The sequence below is a fragment of the Erpetoichthys calabaricus genome, chromosome 8, assembly GCF_900747795.2.
Source record: "Erpetoichthys calabaricus chromosome 8, fErpCal1.3, whole genome shotgun sequence".
NCBI classification, from domain to species: Eukaryota; Metazoa; Chordata; class Cladistia; order Polypteriformes; family Polypteridae; genus Erpetoichthys; species Erpetoichthys calabaricus.
The window spans coordinates 3270169-3293811 of NC_041401.2; the positions used below are offsets into that span (position 1 = coordinate 3270169).

General features: G+C 47.4%; 1 protein-coding gene across 1 annotated transcript; it reads left to right on the forward strand.

The window, feature by feature from the left end:
• The first annotated feature begins 564 nt into the window (after positions 1-564).
• LOC114656496 (cysteine-rich motor neuron 1 protein-like) lies at positions 565-23643 on the forward strand. The gene is made up of 5 exons (XM_051930463.1): positions 565-586; positions 4180-4389; positions 8190-8381; positions 19167-19376; positions 23477-23643. Exons 1-5 carry the CDS (start codon positions 565-567, stop codon positions 23587-23589), a joined length of 747 nt encoding a protein of 248 aa, XP_051786423.1. The 3' UTR covers positions 23590-23643.

Genomic DNA, 23643 nt, shown 5'->3' on the forward strand with positions numbered 1-23643 from the left:
CGCCTTTAAATAATACACACTAACTATGCAAAGGCGCTTAGTATGTGCTGCATTATAACGTGCAGGTGAAGAGACTCATTCAGGGTCACACACAGAGTGGAGGTCAATACTTAAATTGGGGGGCACATTGCCTGGTCAGTATCAGCCTGGCTGCATCCCCAGCAGTCTTGAGTCCTGCCACTTGGGGACTTTGTGAATCGCAGTGACCAGACTGAGCTGCCTAGGGAGCTGGGTGAGCCAAACTGGCATAGAACTGGCACAGGAGCTCTGAAGCAGAGTGTCTCCGAGTTGTCCCTGTTTAGAGCAGCCGAGAGTGTCGGTTGCCGCCTTCTGTGCGCTGATTAGATGCCTCAACCTGATTGGGGTGGGTGGGGTGTTGTTGTCGGGGGGCCGTCTTGTGAGGTCCTTGTAAAAGCCGCAGCTCCTCGACGTGAGCTCACAGTGCGCTTGTTCTCCTTTTCTTTTTGTCTTCCACACAAGTGCTCCTTAGACATGGAAACCTGTGTGCCACGCTGGACTTGCCTGCTGCTCGCTACTCTTCCTCTTTTTCTTGTGCCACTAGGGATGTGCCAGGATGAAGAAAGTGGTAAGTGACATTTTTCTTCAATTCCACTGTCCGTTGTGTGTCCTCCTCTGTGCCTGCTTGTTTGTGACCTCAAATGCAATACAGTGCATCCAGAAAGTATTCACAGTTCATCACTTTGTCCACATTTTGTTATGTTACAGCCTTATTCCAAAATGGATTAAATTCATTTTTTTCCTCAGAATTCCACACACAACACCCCATAATGACAACATGAAAAAAGTTTACTCCTTTGATATCTTGGCTGTGTGCTTAGGGTCATTGTCCTGCTGAAAGATGAACCGTCGCCCCAGTCTGAGGTCAAGAGCGCTCTGGAGCAGGTTTTCATCCAGGATGTCTCTGTACATTGCTGCAGTCATCTTTCCCTTTATCCTGACTAGTCTCCCAGTTCCCCACAGCATGATGCTGCCACCACCATGCTTCACTGTAGGGATGGTGCCAGATTTCCTCCAAACGTGACGCCTGGCATTCACACCAAAGAGTTCAATCTTTGTCTCATCAGACCAGAGAATTTTCTTTCTCATGGTCTGAGAGTCCTTCAGGTGCCTTTTGGCAAACTCCAGGCGGGCTGCCATGTGCCTTTTACTAAGGAGTGACTTCCGTCTGGCCACTCTACCATACAGGCCTGATTGGTGGATTGCTGCAGAGATGGTTGTCCTTCTGGAAGGTTCTCCTCTCTCCACAGAGGACCTCTGGAGCTCTGACAGAGTGACCATCGGGTTCTTGGTCACCTCCCTGACTAAGGCCCTTCTCCCCTGATCGCTCAGTTTAGATGGCTGACCAGCTCTAGGAAGAGTCCTGGTGGTTTCGAACTTCTTCCACTTATGGATGATGGAGTCCATTGTGCTCATTGGGACCTTCAAAGCAGCAGAAATTTTTCTGTAACCTTCCCCAGATTTGTGCCTTGAGACAATCCTGTCTCGGAGGTCTACAGACAATTCCTTTGACTTCATGCTTGGTTTGTGCTCTGACATGAACTGTCAGCTGTGGGACCTTATATAGACAGGTGTGTGCCTTTCCAAATCATGTCCAGTCAACTGAATTTACCACAGGTGGACTCCAATGAAGCTGCAGAAACATCTCAAGGATGATCAGGGGAAACAGGAGGCACCTGAGCTCAGTTTTGAGCTTCATGGCAAAGGCTGTGAATACTTATGGACATGGGCTTTCTCAATGTTTTTATTTTTAATAAATTTGCAAAAATCTCAAGTAAACTTTTTTCACGTTGTCATTATGGGGTGTTGTGTGTAGAATTCTGAGGAAAAAAATGAATTGAATCCATTTTGGAATAAGGCTGTAACATAACAAAATGTGGAAACAGTGATGAAGCGCTGGGAATACTTTCGGGATGCACTATAAATGACATGTACCCTTAGGGATTGGTGGTTGAAGATCTCGGTATATTAAATTGTGAAGTCTCCCCTCGTAAGTCAGGACTGGTGGTGGAGAGGAGCCTCGGTGGCCCCCTGTCTCATTACAGGGTGCTTTATGGGATGGGATCTCAATTTCTTTCCCCTATCAGGGCACAAATTGGCACCAAGTTTCAGCTTCTTCTACACTACAAGGCACTATATTGGACGGAATTACAAGGGAGACCCCATCTAAGTGTGCTTACTTGGTCTGAACGTCCACGGGGACAACATCTCAGCCTGAAGCCCCTCTGTGTGCACTAAGTGGACACAAACCTTTATCCTCTGTAAGGCACCATAGCTTTGATTTTGTTTTGTTTATGTGGTCCCAAAGTTCAATCTGTGACCCCTTAAAAGGGTGACATTAAAGGACAATAATCTTCATTATGTTTATTGTAACAAGGGCACCATATGGGAAAGCAACCCTGCTCTTGTTTTAAGACACATGTTCTGGGGGTCCAAATGTGACCATCCGTCCTTCTCCAAGCATACGAGTGATGGGACAATGTCTGCTCCCTACAGGGACGCCATAAGGGACTGAAATTGAATTTCTTCAAATTCTTTACAAAGACACGATATGGGACAAGATCTCAGATTTTACCTCCTTATACAGACATTCAATGCCATACAAGGGTGCCATATGGGTGAGGGTCTGAAAAGAGCATTAGATGGGACCAAGTTGCACTGTGCACCCCATATTTAGGCGCTATATGGGACATACCATCAATTACACCCTTACCTGCACATTGTATGGGACACAATTTTCAGTTTTTACAACATGCGGGGAATGTTATATACGACATGTTCTTGATTTCTACCCCATTATATGCACCCTATATGGGCTCCTATCTCAGTTTATACTCCTTAGAATGGCGCTATATGGGTCAGGATTTCAATTTCTACCCCTTAAGATCACAGCATATGGGACCCCAGCTCAATCCATACCTGAGGAGACACACAATGGCTCCCATGTGCCATCATGCGTCAGGTTTTGAATTTCTACCCCTCTTAAAAGAACATGAAATGGCACCTCACTGCAATGTCCACACCACACAAAGGCTCCATATGGGACATGACGTCAACTTCTACACCCACACATGCACCTGATATGGGATTCCGTCTCAGTCTCTGCCCCGTACAAGGGCGCTATATGGATTAGGAGCTCAATTTCTGCCCCTTAGAAGCACATTATAGGGACACAATCTGTTTCTGTGACACACAAGGGCACCATATGGACCAACGTCTCAATCCCCCTTTACATGCAAATTATCTAAAACCCAGTTTGTACCCCATAGAAGGGCACTTATGGGTTCGGATCTCAATTTCTGAGCCCCCACAAACAACCTTGGATGCCTGTCGTCTAAGAACCGATCTCAATGTCTTCCCCTTGTAGTGTGTCCCTGCCATTCTGGGCACCCTGTCTTTACCCCCACACCCACATCCTATATAGGGTGGCACAGATTGGCCTAGAGAGCACCCGTCTCATGCTTCATCTCCTTAGATGGTTACAGTCTGGGCCTAAAGGGGACAACTTTCAGATTCTGTAGAAGAATCGATTCCCAGCTTTGCACTCTTTTGGCTCAGTTGTCCTGCTATGCCCTGTGCCCAGATGGCACTAATGGCTAGATGCCATCTTTAGCTCTTTTCCTATGCCAAGTCAGCAGTATTATTTAACACCTCACTCTTTGGCTGGTTGGCTCTCCTGGCCCCCCATGCCCACTTGGTACTATTGACATGAAGTTGTCTGCTGTACCCTCTGCCCAGTTGGCTCTCTTAACTGGTCACTCAGTGCATGTCCTGCAATTGCTCAACTTGACACCTATATCTTATGCCCAGCTGGCATTATTAATGGAGGGCTCATCTCTTTGGACTCCGTGATTTCTTAAAGCAGGCTGTAGGGATGTCTTCTTCTCATGGTGGGCTTTCTGCACTTCCGATTCACTGCAATCATCCCTCTTGTTACGTTTGCCCTCCCCTTGCTTGGCCAAATTCTAGATGGAGCCCTGAATTTCTCATTGCCAGTGAGATATTCACTGGGATGGCAGCCTCTACTGGACTTCCCCGCTCTGCTGCTTTGCTGTGTAGAGTTTGATGCTGAGGAGCACCCCCTGGTGGTCTTTTGAGCTGCAGGTTTCAGGTTGGCCCCACCCCCTCACATTTATTCTTTTATTTTCTTTTGCTTTGCAGGTAATAAACTCAATTGTACCCAGAATGGTCAGGTGTACGGCTACCAGGAGGCCTGGCAACCTCAGCCCTGCCTGCTGTGCGTGTGTGATGGTGGGAACATCCTGTGCGATGACATTGTGTGTGAGGAGGTCCTGGACTGTGAGCAGCAGGACCTGGTACAGGGATTGTGCTGCCCCATCTGCAAGAACGAAAGTGATGGAGACACAGTGGGTAAGAGTGGGTGTGTGCGTGGGAGGGGCTCAGTGTTGCGGGGGCGGGCCTTAGAGCTGCTCAGTCCTGACTTGGCCAGTAGAGGGAGCTCTTTAGTGAGGTCACCCCAGGAATGTGGTGATGGTGGGGCGCTTTAAGGGGGCACTCTGTTGTTTTATGCCCTTCAGCACGCGGTGGACCCACAGAGGCCGAGCTGTTGTTGCTCATCAATGCTTCCACCTCACAATAACAGCAGTTGACCAGGGCAGATTGAACAGAGCATATGTAGGACACGGGATAAAATCCATCCATCCATCCATTATCTAACCCGCTGAATCCGCACACAGGGTCACGAGGGTCTGCTGGAGCCAATACAGTCAGAATGAATAAATAAAAAGCTTGAGCCTTTGGGGGGGTCTCATGTAGTACGATTACTAAAATGGAGCTGGCAGCGAAATACTTGGGATAATTCATTAAACGATCACAGGGAAGTGAGTTGCCATAGTGAATTAACAGACATCAGTGACAAAGGGGACGACTTTAATTTAATAAATTAAATCAATTTTAATAACGAAAGGGTCCACACCTGTGGAATACTGTGCTGGACTCAAGAATTAAATGATTGGGGTAAATCGTGGAAGGAGTGCAGGGAATTAATGGATTAGGCGACAAAATATAAAGGATGGTAAACTGAATTACGTGAATGAATTTAATCAATAATCCAGGGTAACAAAACAATAAATCTGATAATTTAAATAAACTGGGCCCGATAATTGCTGGAATAATTAATTAATCCGATCTTTGGGGATCCTGCAGTCACAAGCGCCCACGAGCTTAGCTGTAAGTCCGTCCGCGTCGACCGCGCCCTGCGTTGAGGAGCCTCGGCTCACCGGGTGAGCGTCATTTGTGCTTCTTGCTGTCTCTCCTCATCGGGTATACCTAACGTGACCATACGTCCCGTTTTTAGGTAGCCTATCCCATTGTCCCCAAACACAGCTTCGGGACGCCGAAATGTCCCGTTTTCAGAAAGACAGCAACCCACTGTAACAATTTCAATAAAAAGTGTGCGAAAAATCAAAAAATCCTCCGGTAGCGCCTTGCAGCGCGGCGATGACGGCGCATGCGCAATACGTTTCACACACATGCAAGTCGGTCAGAAGCCTGCTAGCTCGCTCGCTCCTCAGTTGCGAGTACACGTAGACAGCTTGCGCATCTTTCGTGACGATTGATTATTGTTTTTTTTTTTATTGACGTGTGTTATTGTTACTCCATTCGTAATTTAATGGCAAAATTGCAAGAAAATGGCTGCAGTGCTGCTGACGAAGAATATATGAAAACTACAGCTGCTGAGTTCTATAAAATAAGCAAAGAATATTTGGAGCAGTGGACTTTGTTCTGTGAAGAATTAGAAATATTTGAATGGGCGAATTTAACCAAAATACCTATGTGGGAAGAAATTCAAAGTGTAATGGATGTATTGATTGCAAAGGGATTTATTAATTGTAACCAAGATACAGAAGTATTTGATGAGTATTCACATTACATCGCAAAAAGTAACAGAATGGAACACTGGGAATGTTTCAACCGAAAGTCGTTGGGTGGAATTGTTCAAACACTTTCACACCAATAATTTGAATCATACGAACATTCGTATAATTATTAAATATATTTTATGTCTGCCCGGCACTAATGCACCCGTAGAAAGGGTCTTTTCTCTTATGAATATGAATGTGGACGAGTCGCAGTTATTAAAGCAATGTTAATTACCAAAGTGAATTTTAAAAAATCCTGCCAAGAATTTCATTCTTATTTGAAATCAACACCAAATATACTTAAGCAAATTTGTTCTTCAGAAAAATATAAGACCATATAAATGATTTATTTTCACGTGTTCATTCCTGTTCTTTTCATTAATAAATAAAAACCATGGAGAAATATGCGTTTTCTTGAATACACATACTATTACCTAAAAATTAGTAGATGTTCCGATTTGAGGAAAAAAATAAATGGTCACGTTAGACATACGAGCTCTGACTAAGAGCCGATCAGGTTGTTTTTTTTTTTAAGTCAAGCGGCGTGCGCTCGAAACCTTTTTACGCCCCCAAACCCCGCAATAGACCCCGAGGGACGCTGTTTGGGTAATTAAAGAAGCGCCGGCGCCCCTCATCCAGCAGCTCTATGGGGGGCTTTGACTGGCACTGACATGACAGCGCGGCATACTCCGGCCACTTGCCTTTGTTCATAAGACATTTCCGCCCTCTTGTGGGCGCCAGACGACATTACACCCAAGCTGGGGCAGAGACACCGAGACGGACAGACGGAGGTGTTATCGCTTTATTTATAATCAGAGAAGAGATGGGCTTAATTTAGTTTAATTTAGTTTACAATCCACATAACCACCAGTTCTTCTGACTGACCTCTGAATCAACATGCTTGCCTCAGGTAATGTTGGTGGCTGGGCATCACCCTGGTCAAAGCCTTTGTGGGCACATCAGCCAGTATCATCACACCAGTAAGTGAAGCTGCAGTACCTGTGAAGAGCCACTGTGAGCGTACAAGAGCACTGAGGGTCAACTCCCACTTCTAAGATGAGCACACAGCTGCCCCCCAGTGGTCACAGTCACTAGGACCGGTGCAGCTCTGGTCTTCTCCATCACACTCACTGCCTGATTTGCTTCCCACAGACAGCTGAGATTCTGGTGAGTGCTCAGGACTGTCTGGTGAGGTGTGAGGTTCAAGCACATTGTTTATGGGTTGTGGTCTTTTTTTTCCCAGTTGATTCTGGGGGTCCATCCGTGGTGAGTTCTGCTCCTACTCTGTTCAATGCTTGCATGGACTGGGTGGTGGGCAGGATCGTGGGCTCCAGTGGCTGTGGGGCATCTGTTGGTGAAGAGAGATTCACAGACGATGCTGTGATCTTCGCGGAGTCGACGGAGGCTCTGATGGGGGCTTTCGAGAGACTGAGTGAGGGGTCTGAGTGTCTGGGCTTGTGAGGGTCCTGATAAAAACCAAGAGCCAGGCCTTTAGTGACCTTGTGGGCACAGCCATCAGCAGGGGGTCTGTCTATGGAGAGAGTGTTAACCTCATCGAGAAGTTTAATTACCTCAGCAGTGACAGACTGGGAGAGCATGGGGGGGTCATGAGGTCACTGGAAAGGAGTGTGTGGTGGTCCTGATATCACTGCAACAGGACAAAAGTCCAAGTCTTTAGAGTCCTGGTGCTTCCTGTTTGTGAGACATGGACGCTATCCATTGACCTGAGATAAAGACTGGACCCCTTCGGCACTGTGTCTCTTTGGAGGGTCCTTGTGTACCGCTGGTGTGACTTTGTGTTGCTCAGAGTCCCCCAGTGAGGCTCATGACCTGCATTGTGAGGGAGCGTCAGTTACAGCACTACGGCCATGTGGCGCCATTACCCAAGGGTCATCCTCATTGTTGAGGACTCGAGTGGCTAACTAGGCCAAGGGGACGCCCACGATTTCTGGAGGGTAGGACTGGACTGAGTGTCGGCCTGGGGGGTTGCCAACCAGGATCCATGTGGTGGGCGTGGCAACGTGCTGTATCAGTGTATGCCCCCCAACTCTACTGACTGTCCACCCTCTTACACCACCTGGTGTGGACCCTGGGTGGGCAGACACTCTGGTGGAGTGACCAGTCAGGGAGGCATGGAGTGGATTGGCAGCCTCTAATACTGAACTTCACCTCTCTGGTGCTTTACTGTGCAGAGTGTGATGCTGAGGAGCGCCCCCTGGTGGTCTGTTGAGGTGCTGGTTTCAAGTTGGCCCTGTCTCCTCATATTTGTTTTTGTTGTTTCCTTTGCAGGTAATGAACTCAGCTGCTCCCAGAATGGTCAAGTTTACACTGAACATGACATCTGGAAACCTGAGCCATGTCAGATCTGCATGTGCAACAATGGGGTCGTCGTGTGCGAAGATGTCCAGTGTGAGGAGGTCCTGAACTGCATGCAGCCATACCTGCCACCTGGACAATGCTGCACAATGTGCCAGGACAAGGGTATGTGCAGGGTGTTCTGGAGGGGCGGGTTGGGCAGGGGTTTGCTGGGGGCTCAGTGATGGTGGGAGGACTTTGCAGCTGTCAGTGCTGACCTGGCCATTAGAGGGAGCTCTTTATTGAGGCAGAGGTGCAGTTAGGGTTTTCAGCGCCCGGAGACAACTGAAGATTTTGCGCCCCCTCCTGTTTGCCAAAATGCAATGGGGAAGAGAAAGAAACATCAATTTGGCGCCCCCTGGATGCTGCGCCTGGGGACAGATGTCCCCCCTTGCCCCCACCCCCTCCAGCTACGCTACTGTATTGAGGTCACTCCAGGAAGACGTGGCATGGTATGCCAACGCACTCTAAAGAGGTTCAGATTAAGATAAAGTGGGCAGGGGCATGAGGATGGACCACCAGCTGTAACCATCCATCTTGTAACCTCAGTCCAGTTACAGATTTAAAGCATTTGTGTTAGCAGCGTCCACTAGAGGGCAGCCTCTCCTCAGAGTCCTAGATTGGGGACTGACTGATCCAATAAGCCGTCCATGCCAGAATCCAGTTAAGAACTGCCAAGCCAGACTGGGCAGATCATCCAGCTGGCCCCTGACTTTGAAAAAAGTGGAGGAAGCCCACTGTTGGTAAATTTTGGGTATCTGCTGGAATGAACCCAAGGTTGTGTGGCAAAATAGTAAAATGCCATGAAGTGACAGGAGAACAAATCAGGCCTGGGATGTGCCCAGCTGGACCAAAATCCACTGTAGGCACACAGTGCAATGTTTTCACCTGGACCTGCTATTTGGAATTGGCAGGATTCCCCCAGGACAGTGGTTCTCATATCCTGTGTGGTCAAAAGTTTGTGGACATCTGATCATCACACCTCTCATTTCAAAAACCATGGGTTTTAATATGGAGTGGGACCTCCTGTAACAGCCTCCGCTCTTCCTTCCACAAGATCCTGGAGTGCATCTGTGGGAATTTGTGCCCATTCAGCCAAAAGAGTGTTGGTGTGTTCAGGTGCTGATGTTGGACGAGGAGACCTTGGCTGGCAGTTGGTGTTTCAATCCAACCCAAAGGCTGAGCTCAGGGCCCTCTGCAGGCCTCTCCAGTACCTCCATGTCTTTATGGACCACAGGGGCTGGAACAGAAAAGGGTCTCCCCCAGACTGTTGTGACCATCTGCCTCATGCTGTATGCCCCTATGTGCTTTAGTATTAACAGGACCCTTCACTGGAACCAAGAGGTCTCACCCAAACCCTGCCATGATCCATCCTCCACCAAACTTTACAGTAGGCACTATGCAGTCCAGATGGTAGCATCCTCCTGGCATCCACCAGACCCAAATTTGTCCATCAGACTGCCAGACGGTGAAGCGTGTGATTCATCCTTCCAGTCTCCACAGCTCCGAGAGTCCACTGGAATAGTGGGTAATGATCTCGGTCTTGGGCATGGAAACCCATTTCTTGAAGCTCCCGATGCACAGTTCTTGTCCCGATGTTGCCTTCAGAGGCAGCGTGGACCTCCATGGTTAGAGATGTCACAGACGACAGGTCGTTATTACGCACTTGGTGGCCCCGCTCTGTGAGTTTTGTTTGGTGGATGAGCTGTTGCTGCTCCCCCTTCCTTATCAGGGGACTGACAGTTGAACAGGGCAGGTGTAGCAGGGGGGTCATTTTCTATTCATGGTGGGCTCTCTCCCCTTTGCTGCAATTGCTCCTCTCATTACACCCAAATCCAATCCTGGTTAAGCCTTTAAAGTTCACTTTACTTGGTTCGATGTTCTCACTCGTAGCTGCCGGACGTGAATTGGATTCAGAGGCCTCAGTACTGTACAGCCGTGTAGGGCAGCTGCGCTAAAGGGGGCCCAACCCCTGACTGTGAAGATGGCGCCCCACTTGGATTGAGGTTGTCACTTGAAGCTTTGCGCTTGGGCCACTTTGTTTAAGAGGACAGAGCAGGGAGGCATGGAGTGCATTGGCTGCAGCCACTACTGGACTGGTGCTTTACTGTGTAGCGTGAGATGGTGATATTTACCCTCGAGTTCTTTAAAAGGCTGGCGAGTGCAGAGATAAAGCCTTGACGCTTATTTTTAGGAAGTCACTGCGCAGAGGGCAGATTCCAAAGGACTGGAAAATGGCAAATATTATCAAATTATAGAAAAAGGGTGACAGGGCAGATCCAAGCAATTACAGACCAGTAAGCTTAACATGGATGGAATTATTAAAAATAAGATTGGGCAACACCTGGCAAGGACAGAACAGTCAGTGTGGGGTCAGAAGAGGGAGGTCGTGTTTTACTAACAGGCTGGAATTCTATGAGGAGCAAACAAAAGGATACGACCAGAGAGGAGCAGATGAGATAATTGATGTGGACTGGCAGAAAGCATTTGATAAGGTGCCACCTGAGAGGGTGGGCATCAAACTAAAAGAAGTGGCAGTTCAAGGTGTGGTGTGTTGGTGTGTAGAGAGTTCCTCCAAACGTAAGATGAGGAGCCCGCCACACACGAGAACCTCCTGCTCTTAGTAAGAGACTAATTATATCAGGCATGGAAACGGACAGAACCTTACTCCTAATTTGATCCCCTGTGATGGAGGTGTCCTTTATGTAATGCAAAAAATAACCACAGTTTGCATGTTCTCCCCGTGTCTGCGTGGGTTTCCTCCCACGGTCCAAAGACATGCAGGTTAGGAGGTGCATTGGCGATTCTAAATTGCTCCTAGTGTGTGCTTGGTGTGGGTGTGTGTGTGCCCAGCGGTGGGCTGGTGCCCTGCCCAGGGTTTGTTTCCTGCCATGCGCCCTGTGTTGGCTGCGATTGGCTCCAGCAGACCCCCGTGACCCTGTATTTAGGATATAGCGGGTTGGATAATGGATGGATGGAAAAAATAACCACCAGACCAATTAAGTCAATTAAACAAACAAGAGTATATATTTTGAAAACCCAAACAGAACTATAAAACATATTCCCCTTTAGAAAATCCTACACAAAAAGCTGAACAAATAAAGAGATACTAATTAATATGACGAAACCCCATTTATAATGCATTATCCAGAAAAACGTCCAAGCCGAAAAAGAAATTAGAGAAATAAAAAAAAAGAAATATGACTATTCACTGCACATACTGTACATACATATACAAATACTAGCCGTGTAAGCCCATGTTGTAAAAAGCCCAGGGTACTGGAAATGATTGAAATCATCAGAAAATAAACTGAAACGTAGAGACGTCAGGTAATTGAAAGGAACGACTCTGGGCGTCTCTCTCCTAGGAGCGTTCGACTTGCCGACGTGCTCGCCTCACTTGTGTATTAATGGCGGGAGGAAAAGTAAAAGGGATACCATTTTGCCAGTGTTGGCAGCTAAGTGACTGTCTTTCTTCCGAGGCTTCATTTTGCTGATGTGCTGGCCCCGCTTGTGTTATTCACTGCTAAGTGAGTTTTCTGTTTCTGTTTCCCCGACTCCACCTCTCACTTCTGGGCCAGACAGACGCAAACACTTCCACGTGTAGACGGTTATATATCTCTCTATTATAATATCTCTAGTGGGTGGCACGGTGGTGCAGTGGGTAGCGCTGCTGCCTCGCAGTTGGGAGATCTGGGGACCTGGGTTTGCTTCCTGGGTCCTCCCTGCGTGGAGTTTGCATGTTCTCCCCGTGTCTGCGTGGGTTTCCTCCCACAGTCCAAAGACATGCAGGTTAGGTGGATAGATAGATAGATAGATAGATAGAGTGAAAGGCACTATATAACAGATAGATAGATAGAGTGAAAGGCACTATATAACAGATAGATAGATAGATAGATAGATAGATAGATAGATAGATAGATAGATAGATAGATAGATAGATAGATAGATAGATAGATAGATAGATAGATAGATAGATAGATACTTTATTAATCCCAGGGGGAAATTCACATGCTCCAGCAGCAAAAAATATTAAATTAAAGAGTAATAAAAAATGCAGGTAAAAAACAGACAATAACTTGAATAATGTTCAACGTTTACCCCCCCAGGTGGAATTGAAGAGTCGCATAGTTTGGGGGAGGAATGATCTTCTCAGTCTGTCAGTGGAGCAGGACAGTGACAGCAGTCTGTCGCTGAAACTGCTCCTCTGTCTGGAGATGACACTGTTTAATGGATGTAGTGGATTCTCCATAATTGACAGGAGCTGCTGAGTGCCCGTTGCTCTGCTACGGATGTCAGACCGTCCAGCTCTATGCCAACAATAGAGCCTGCCTTCCTCACCAGTTTGTCCAGGCGTGAGGAATCCTTCTTCTTAATGCTGCCTCCCCAGCACACTACTGCGTAGAAGAGGGCACTCGCCACAACCATCTGATAGAACATCTGCAGCATCTTACTGCAAATGTTGAAGGATGCCAGTCTTCTAAGGAAGTACAGGCGGCTCTGTCCTTTCTTGCACAGAGAATCAGTATTGGCAGTCCAGTCCAATTTATCGTCCAGCTGCACTCCCAGGTATTTATAGGTCTGCACCCTCTGCACACAGTCACCTCTGATGATCACGGGGTCCATGAGGGGCCTGGGTCTCCTAAATCCACCACCAGTTCCTTGGTTTTGCTGGTGTTCAGTTGTAGGTGGTTTAAGTCCCACCATTTAACAAAGTCCTTGATGAGGTTTCTATACTCCTCCTCCTGCCCACTCCTGATGCAGCCCACGATAGCAGTGTCGTCAGTGAACTTTTACACGTGGCAGGACTCCGAGTTGTATTGGAAGTCCGATGGCTGAACAGGACTGGAGAAAGTACAGTCCCCTGTGGCACTCCTGTGTTGCTGACCACAATGTCAGACCTGCAGTTCCCGAGACGCACATACTGAGGTCTGTTTGTAAGATAGTCCACGATCCATGCCACCAGGTATGAATCTACTCCCATCTCTGTCAGCTTGTCACTAAGGAGCAGAGGTTGGATGGTGTTGAAGGCGCTAGAGAAGTCCAGAAACATTATTCTTACAGCACCACTGCCTCTGTTCAAGTGGGAGAGGGATCGGTGTAGCATGTAGATGATGGCATCTTCCGCTCCCACCTTCTCCTGGTATGCGAACTGCAGAGGGTCGAGGGCGTGTTGGACCTGTGGACTCTGGTGGTGAAGCAGCAGCCGCTCCATGGTCTTCATCACATGTGATGTTAGAGCGACAGGCCGGAAGTCATTCAGCTCACCAGGACGTGATACCTTTGGGACTGGGGTGATGCAAGATGTTTTCCAAAGCCTCGGGATTTTCCCCTGTTCCAGGCTCAGGTTGAAGATGCGCTGTAGAGGACCCCCCAGCTCTGATGCACAGACCTTCAGCAGTCGTGGCGATACTCCATCTGGACCTGGTGTGTGCTTGGTGTGTGGGTGTGTTTGTGTGTGTCCTGTGGTGGGTTGGCACCCTGCCCAGGATTGGTTCCTGCCTTGTGCCCTGTGTTGGCTGGGATTGGCTCCAGCAGACCCCCGTGACCCTGTGTTCGGATTCAGCGGGTTGGAAAATGGATGGATGGATAATATCTCTATCATAAAATCTTGGAAGGAGACGAGACGTGATTTTCTCAGAGAGACACTTTCACGTCCCGCAAGACGAGACTTTGTGCCAGGAGATTTAACCAGGCTCGGGGCCGGAAATAAAAGACAAAGAGTAGATGACAAAGCAGAACGTTGTAAAGAATTCAAAAACATCGGCGAGATACACATGCAGAGCAGGTTAGAGATAATGGAAGTATGACAATTCGAAATTCTCAAAAAACGGATAGTAAAGATCGCATAAGCACAAAGAAATGGAAATTATTACTCGGTGAATTAACGGAACAGCGAAAAGAGATTGAATATATTGTTCGGATTTAAACTTTAAGTCGGAGACTTGTAGATCATTTAATTCAGGGTTGTCCAAACTTTTTTCATTGGGGGCCACATACAGAGAAATATAGGAAGGCCTGGGTCACCCACTAGAGGTGAGCTACAGTATTTTGCCTCACCTCCAGTGTATTAAGCTAGCTAATCAATCAAATGCTTCATAATTGAATATGCTTAAAGAAAAAACAGCATCACAGCTCTCCATGAATGGGCTTCCTTTTATTGTATCACAACGTGCCCTTGTCACATGCAATTGAGTAAAAATCAAAAGCACAAGCTTTATCTGACACTTGATGATTTAAGTTAGCTGACAAATCTTCAATTCGCCGCACAACTGCATTTCTGGACAAGCGAATGTTGAATTCCTGTGCACAGTATTCCTGCGACTTTAGTGAGGCTCTGCTTTATGAAGTCACCATCTATGAAAGGTTTCCCGTGACGGGCAGTGAGTTGCGCGACCTCCTAACTGAGCATTTTCTTGTGTTTTGTTATCCTGGGAAAAAATCCTGTTGTTGTGAGCTAGCAGACTGGCTGCCATTTGCTTAGCTTTCTGTTCTCGCTTGGCACCGGTGTAGGACGTGTAGGTCAGATGGTTGGTTTCGTAGTGTCGATGCACTTTATAATCTTTCATCACTGCGATAGTTTCATTGCAAATCAAATAGACAAACGTGCCCTTGACTTCTAGGAAGAAATATTCATTCATTCAATGGACACTAGGTGGCACTGTTGCCCACTTGTTTCCCAACAGACAGTATGCAGGACACGGGAAAAAATCACCAAGAAGTATTTTTAATTTCTTTTGCCTCCTTGTGATGTGCCTTCAGAGCACCACAGCCACAGTAAACACAATTAATTCAAAACACAAACACAATTCTTCTTCTCCACTTCACCTCCCAGCAAGCTCCATCACACTCCTCCCAACTCTGCCTCGCTTGCTGGGTCTCCACCAGTCCTTTATATAGTTCTTGACCCGGAAGTGCTCCTACTCTTCCTCCCACGTGACTTGCCAGCACTTCCGGGTCAGATGGAGAATCCCAAGTCTTTTATCAGCCCAGAAGTACAGTGGGGCTTCCGTCCTCATGACTTCCAAGCACTTCTGGGCATGACTCCCCAGGTCCTTTAATAGCTCTCCCTGGCGGCACCCAGGGCACCCAACAAGTCCCAGAATGCCTCTGTGGGAATCCGGGGCACCGCTACACTCCAGGGGAGCTGCCATCTAGCGTTTTGGGGGAGGTAGTGTCCTGAAAAAGCTGCCTTTCCCCATCCTCCCACTTCAGGGCTGTCCCGGCTGGATTGAGCTGCCGGCCGTCCATCACACCAGCATGTCTGATATCTTCTGCACTCAGTTGCTATTGTGCGTTTCTTTGGTTCTGACATTTTTGGTCACCCAAAGCAAAATGTTCTTTGGTTGCGCTTGTTTGTGAAGACACTGCCTTGATCGAGACAGTAGCTCAACCTTGTCTTAAACCTAAGAAGTACAATACAGTTAAGGACAAGTTTAGTGTGTGGGTTATATTTCATTATATTTTTAGAATTTGTTGTGAGCCAATTAAAAATTAGTTTGGACACCCCTGTTCTAATTCGTGTTGCCATCAGGGAAAAGTAGTGTTTTTTCCCAATGAAGAGAATTAAAAGTTTTGCTGTTTGGTGAAAGTGAAATCCACCTACACGATCAGTAGAGACGTAAAGTTGCTGGCGCATAGAGCAGGCAGGGGGGTTGGCAAGCGAAGCAAGCAGGGGGTGAAGCCCCCTAGTAAGATAAATGAAACCATACACCCCATAAGCATTCCCCAGTCCCTTTTAGATTGAACATTTTTTGGTTTTGGATCCAACCAGGCTGGGTATTTAAAATCCAGCGCACAGGTCAAATATATCACGGTCACGATACAAAAGGAGCGTCCTCACCAGCTTGGAGACAAGTCTTATCTTGGATGCCGAAGTCCACCTCACCCGAGTGTAATGGCGTTAACATCCCTCAATGGAAGACAAATAAAAAGGCAGCGCCATGGACACCAATGTCCTCCCCTGGTCAGCCAGCACTCATTTTTCCATGCTCCGAACCTATTTAGATACGGAGCACTTCATGCCTTATGGATCACTTCCCTTCTAATCCTCTTTCCCAGCTCCTTCTCCTCTCCTTTTTCAAAATGTGTGTCTCCTTGTCTTTTTTCAGTCGGTTCCTCCTCTTACGACACACACCAGCACATTTATGCAAAGACCCACAGGCGTGGTTTGGCCCCCTGTTCCTCTTAAAGAGATATCCTTAAAATACTTAATCCCTAGGACATATAAAGGGAACAAGGGGCGGACACAAAGCACATAAAGTATGTAGCTACCGTTACAGATGGCTGCAGGACACAGGAAGCAGAGGGTGATGGTGTGCAGAACCTCATCAGAATTGGCTGATGTTAAGAGTGGTGACCAGCAGGGGGCAGTGAGGGGGGCCACTGCTATTTGTAATTAAAATAAATGACTTGGATAGGGGGCGGCATGGTGGCGCAGTGGGTAGTACTGCTGCCTCGCAGTTGGGAGACCTGGGGACCCGGGTTCGCTTCCCAGGTCCTCCCTGCGTGGAGTTTGCATGTTCTCCCCGTGTCTGCGTGGGTTTCCTCCGGGCGCTCCGGTTTCCTCCCACAGTCCAAAGACATGCTGGTTAGGTGGATTGGCGATTCTAAATTGGCCCTAGTGTGTGCTTGGTGTGTGGGTGTGTTTGTGTGTGTCCTGCAGTGGGTTGGCACCCTGCCCGGGATTGGTTCCTGCCTTGTGCCCTGTGTTGGCTGGGATTGGCTCCAGCAGACCCCCGTGACCCTGTGTTCGGATGCAGCGGGTTGGAAAATGGATGGATGGATGGACTTGGATAGGAATATAAAGAACAAGCTGGTTAAGTCTGCAGATGACACCAAGAGAGGTGAAATCTGTTGAATCATCACAGAGGGACTTGTACAGCAGACAGGCTTGGACAGATTTGTGGCAGATGACATTTAATGTCAGTAAATGTAAAGAATTACATGTAGGAAGCCATTAAGAGGAATGTCAGGTTATATAGCGCCTTGACATAGATAGATAGATAGATAGACAGATATGAAAGGCACTATATAACACATCAAAAGATAGATGGATAGATACTATATAACTCAGATATCCATCCATCCATCCATTTTCCAACCCGCTGAATCCGAACACAGGGTCACGGGGGTCTGCTGGAGCCAATCCCAGCCAACACAGGGCACAAGGCAGGGAACCCATCCTGGGCAGGGTGCCAACCCAACGCAGATAACACAGATAGATAGATAGATATGAAAGGCACTATATAACACATCGATAGATAGATGGATACTTTATTAATCCCCAAGGGGAAATTCACATACTCCAGCAGCAGCATACTGATAAAGACAATATTAAATTAAAGAGTGATAAAAACACAGTGCAAATTAAAAAGTGCAAGGTGGAGAGTACATGGCAGGTATAACAGACAGTAACTTTGTATAATGTTAACGTTTACCCCCCGGGTGGAATTGAAGAGTCGCATAGTGTGGCGGAGGAACGATCTCCTCAGTCTGTCAGTGCAGCAGGACGGTGACAGCAGTCTGTCGCTGAAGCTGCTCCTCTGTCTGGAGATGATCCTGTTCAGTGAATGCTGTGGATTCTCCATGATTGACAGGAGTCTGCTCAGCGCCCTCGCTCTGCCACAGATGTCAAACTGTCTAGCTCTGTGCCTACAATAGAGACTGCCTTCCTCACCAGTTTGTCCAGGCATGAGGCGTCCCTCTTCTTTATGCTGCCTCCCCAGCACACCACCGCATAGAAGAGGGCGCTCGCCACAACCATCTGATAGAACATCTGCAGCATCTTATTGCAGATGTTGAAGGACGCCAGCCTTCTAAGGAAGTATAGTCGGCTCTGTCCTCTCTGGCACAGAGCATCAGTATTGGCAGTCCAGTCCAGTTTATCATCCAGCTGCACTCCCAGGTATTTATAGGTCTGTACCCTCTGCACACAGTCACCTCTGATGATCCATGAGGGGCCTGGGCCTCCTAAAATCCACCACCAGCTCCTTGGTTTTGCTGGTGTTCAGGTGTAGGTGGTTTGAGTCGCACCATTTAACAAAGTCCTTGATTAGGTTCCTATAATCCTCCTCCTGCCCACTCCTGATGCAGCCCACCATAGCAGTGTCGTCAGTGAACTTTTACACGTGGCAGGACTCCAAGTTGTATTGGAAGTCTGATGTATGTTGGCTGAACAGGACCGGAGAAAGTACAATCCCCTGCGGTGCTGCTGTGCTGCTGACCACAATGTCAGACCTGCAGTTCCTGAGACGCACATACGTATGGAGTACAAGTCACTGGAGGTTCTGCTCAAGCTTTATAAAACACTGGTGAGGCCTCATCTGGAGTCCTGTGTGCAGTTTTGGTCTCCAGGCTACAAAAAGGACATAGCAGCACAAGAAAAGGTCCAGTGAAGAGCGACTCGGCTCAGTCCAGGGCTACAGGGGATGAGTTATGAGGAAAGTTTAAAAGAGCTGATCCTTTATAATTTAATCAAAAGAAGATGAAGAGGAGACCTGACTGAAGTGCTTAAAATTCTGAAGGAAATTAGTCCAGTGGATCAAGACGGTGACTTTAAAATCAGTTCATCAAGAACACGGGGACACAGTTGGAAACTTGTGAAGGGGAAATTTCTCACAAACATTAAAAAGTTTTTCTTTACACAAAGAACCACAGACACTTGGAATAAGCGACCAAGCAGTGTGGTGGAAAGTAAGACTTTAGGGACCTTCAGAACTCAACTTGATGTTTTTTTTTAAGAATTAAGTGGATAGGACGGGCAAGCTTTGTTGGGTAGAATGGCCTGTTCTCGTCCAGATTGTTCTTATGTTCTAATGCTGAGGACCACCTCCTGGTGGTCTGTTGTGATACAGGTTTCAAGTTGGGCCCCTTCACCTCATATTTGTTTTGTATTTTTTTGCTTTGTAGATAAAAAATTCAACTGCTTCCAGAATGGTCAGATGTATGCCGACCAGGACATCTGGAAACCTCGGCCCTGCCAGATCTGCGTGTGTGACAAAGGGATCATCTTGTGTGAAGAGTTTAAGTGTGAGAAGATCCTGAACTGCAATCAGCTGTACCTGCCACCTGGAGAGTGCTGCCCCGTGTGCCAGGATGGTGACGATGGAGGCATTGTGGGTAAGTGTGTGTGGGAGGGGCTCAGTGTTTGCTTAGAGCTGATCAGTACTGACTTGGCCAGTAGAGGGGGCTCTTTAGTGAAATCATACCAGGAAGACTTTGCAGGTTGAGCTTTGGTGAAGACAGAGGGATTCAAATTATAAAAAAAAAGAAGGCAGCAGAATGAGGTCGGACCACCAGCTGTAACCATCCATCTATCTTCAAAGTTTCTTGATCCAGTTCTAGGCTTAAAGAGTTCTTGCTAGCAGAGCCCACTAGAGGGCAGTCTCTCTATAGAGCCATAGATTGTTGCCTGACTGATTCAGTAAACCGTCCATGCCAGCCTCGGGTTCAGAACTGCCAAGCCAGGCCAGACAGACCATCCAGCTGGCCCCAGGCTGACCAACACGGTTTTTAAAAAAGTGGAGGAAGCCCAGTGGAGAGTGTGGGGTATCCGCTAGAACAGGGGTGGGCAATGTCGGTCCTGGAGGGCCACAGAGGCTGCAGGTTTTTGTTCCAAGCCAGTTTCTTAATGAGAAGCCAATTATTGGTGATGAAGCACTCAAAGCTCAAGTGACATTTTTCTTCATTTCAGTGGTCTCGCTTGTTAAGGTTCCCCACCCTTAATTGCTTATTTCATTCTTAAACAGCTGCATTTACTGCTTTTAATGGCTCCTTACTAGTAATAAGATGCAAATGACAAAGGAGCCAGTGGTTCTCCATCTGACTTGTCTCCATTTCCACCTGTGTGTGGATTCATCCTGCACTATTTAGTTTAATAAAAGACTTAAGAGTAAAATGTGACAGACTGGAAATGATCTGTTTTAGGCTTCAGGTCATTTAGATGATTTCATTGGAAAGGAAAAAATCTACAATATGAGAACATGACATTGCAGACTAAACAGTCCATAAAGTTAAATAAGGTATGACATTGACAATCATTGGTTTCTATTAAGCAATTGGGTCAGAATGAAAACCTGCAGCCACTGCGGCCCACCAGGACTGACGCTGCCCACCCCTGCATTAGAATGAGCCCATGGTTGTGTGGCAAAAAAGTAAAATGCTGTGAGGTGACACCAGGACTGACTTCCACTCTAGAGGACACAGTGCAAGGCGATTTGGAATTGAACAGGATTCCCCCTGGAGAGTGGTTCTCTATGGCCAAAAGTCTGTGGACATCTGACCATCCCACCTCTATGAGCTTGCTGGATATCCCATTCTGATTCCATTGACATTAATATGGAGTTGGCCCTCCTGTAACAGCCTCCACTCTTCCTTACATGAGTTTCTGGAGTTTGCCTGTGGCAGTTTGTGCCAAAGCAGCCAAAAGAGCATTTTGTGAGGTCAGGTACTGATGTTGGATGAGGAGATCAGGTTGGCACTAGGTGTTCCAATTCATCTCCACAGTCGAGATCAGGGCTCTCTGCAGGCCTCTTGAGTACCTCCATGTCTTTATGGACCACAGGGGCGCAGTCATGCTGGAACAGAAAAAGGTCTTCCCCAAACTCAAGTATCAATTTGTCTTAGATGTCTGGAACTGGTGCCAAGGGGCCTCACCCAAACTCTGCCATGATCCGTCCTTCACCAGACTTTATGGTAGTTACCTCTTCTTCTTTCAGCTGCTCCCGTTAGGGGTTGCCACAGCAGATCATCTTGCTCCATATCTTCCCATCCTCGTCATCTTGCTCTATCACACCCATCACCTGCATGTCCTCTCTCACCACATCCATAAACCTTCTCTTAGACCTTCCTCTTCTCCTCTTACCTGGCAGCTCTATCCTTAGCATCCTTCTCTCAGTATATCCAGCATCTCTCCTCTGCACATGTCCAGACCAACACAATCTCACCTCTCTGATTTTGTCTCCCAACCGTTCAAGCTGAGCTGACCCTCTAATGTCCTCATTTCTAATCCTGTCCATCCTCATCACACCCAATGCAAATCTTAACATCTTTCACTCTGCCACCTCCAGCTCTGTCTCCTGTGCCCCCGTCTCCAGCCCATATAACATAGCTGCTCTCACTACCGTCCTATAGACCTTCCCTTTCACTCTTGCTGATATCCGTCTGTCACAAATCACTCCTGACACTCTTCTCCACCCACTCCACCCTGTATGCACTCTCTTCTTCACTTCTCTTCCACAATCCCCATTACTCTGTACTGTTGATCCCAAGTATGTAAACTCCTCCACCTTCGCCAACTCTTCTCCTTGCATCCTCACCATTCCATTGACCTCCCTCTCATTCATACTCATCTGTTCTGTCTTGGTGGTCCTACTGACCTTCATTCCTCTCCTCTCTAGAGCATATCTCCACATCTCCAGGGTCTCCTCAACCTGCTCCCTACTCTCCCTACAGATCACAATGATATTCAGCAAACATCATAGTCCATGGGGACTCCTGTCTAATCTCGTCTGTCAACCTGTCCATCACCATTGCAAATAACAAAGGACTCCGAGCCGATCTCTGATGTAATCCCACCTCCATCACTCCTACCGCAGACCTCACCACAGTCACACTACCCTCGTACATATCCTGTACAACTCTCACATACTTCTTTGCCACTCCCGACTTCCTCATACAATACCACAGCTCCTCTCAGTCACCCTGTCATTTGCTTTCTTCAGGTCCACAAAGAAGTAATGCAACTTCTTCTGGCCTTCTCTAAACTTTTCCATCAACACCCTCACTTTATGGTAGTCACTAAGCAGTCCAGAATGTAGTATTTCTGCTGGCATCCACCAAACCCAAATTCATCCATCAGACTGCCAGATAGTGAAGCATGTGCTTCATCCCTCCAGTTTCCACTGCTGCAGGGGTCTACTGGTGGGTGACGTGTTTTACACCCCTCCCGTTGACGCACGGCATCGTGCATAGTGAGCTTTGGCTCGGCCTTGGAAACTCATTTCATGAAGCTTCTGATGCACTTGCTGATGTTGCTTCCAGAAGCAGTGTGGACCTCTGTTGTGAGTGATGTCACAGGGGGTGGGCCGTTTTTACGTATTTCAGAACTTGTAGACCACGCAAATTCCCTCAGCAAGGCCACCACTTCATAGCTGAGCTGTTGTTGCTCCTCACCAGTTCCTCTTTCATTTTCTGGCACTTACTGTTGAACGGGGTGGGTGTAGCAGAACAGAAATTTCACACACTGAGTTGTGGCAAAGATGGCATCTCATGACAGTGCCACCTTTGAAGTCAATGAGTTCTCTGGTGTGTCAGTGGAGCTGAGTGAATGATGAAGCACCTGAACTTAATCATTTGGGGGGTCTCCACATACTGTCGTCCATAAAACCTACACTATATTTCACAATCCATAGCGACATGTGGCAGGTGACAGCCTCACCAAGTGGGACCCCTTATCTTATCACAGATTGTCCCCATCAGGGAATGCTGGTAACCAAACTACACTCTTCATGGAGATGATCTAAATGGACTCAATAAGAGTCTGCTGTTGGGGTAATTATTGAAATTGAACCTACAGTCGGGATGAATAAATAAAACAACTTGAGCTAATGACAAAACTACAATGGGGGCTCGTGTAATGGGCTGGGGAAACGATTACAGAAACGGAGCAAGCAGCTAAATTATTGGGTTTATTCGTTAAAGGAGCCCAGAGAAATGTGCCACCATAGGGAATGGATGGGCCTCGGTGACACAACTCGAAGGGGGACGAGTTTAATATCCGGAATTAATTCATTTAAATACTGTGTCATTTAAATTACGAAAGGGTCCTGAGTAACCCTGCTGTGAATACTGCACTGGACCCAGGAACTAAACGAATGGGATAAATCATGAAGAGTCATGAAGGGATTAATAGACGAGGTGATAGTGACAGGCATTTTGGTTCACTTTACTGAATCGATTTTTCTTGTCAAACTGCCCATTTAAGTGAATTGATTCTTTAGATACGTTTTTAGACTTAACTGCTGCAGCATATGTAGAGTCAAGGAGCGGGTGGTGGGTGTCCATCTCTGATCGTATCACAAATTTAATAACTGATATGTTTTGTGTCTGAGCATGTCACCTACTGTATGTGTGACCAGGGATCCTCTTGTGGTAAGCAGTACCACCCTGGCATGATTGGGGGCGCTGTCACTAACGCTTATTTTCTCTTTTTCCCACAGACCGGAAAAGACGCCAGACGAGAGCACTCAACCCTGACCGTGTTAGGCTCCACCCTGCCCATTCAGGACGCTACAAAAGGCGACAGCCCCCTGAAGGTGGCATCCATGTGTGACCCAGTTATAAGACTAAAAGGGGCTCCGGAGTGACACCAAAGAAGTGCTGAGGC

What these genes read in the sequence shown, in the direction of transcription:
- LOC114656496 (XM_051930463.1), top strand. Translation starts at nt 565, where the DNA reads ATGTGCCAGGATGAAGAAAGTG. An exon ending in GTGCCAGGATGAAGAAAGTG is followed by an intron (nt 587 to 4,179) that starts GTAAGTGACATT and finishes TTTGCTTTGCAG; the next exon opens with GTAATAAACTCAATTGTACC. An exon ending in AAGTGATGGAGACACAGTGG is followed by an intron (nt 4,390 to 8,189) that starts GTAAGAGTGGGT and finishes TTTCCTTTGCAG; the next exon opens with GTAATGAACTCAGCTGCTCC.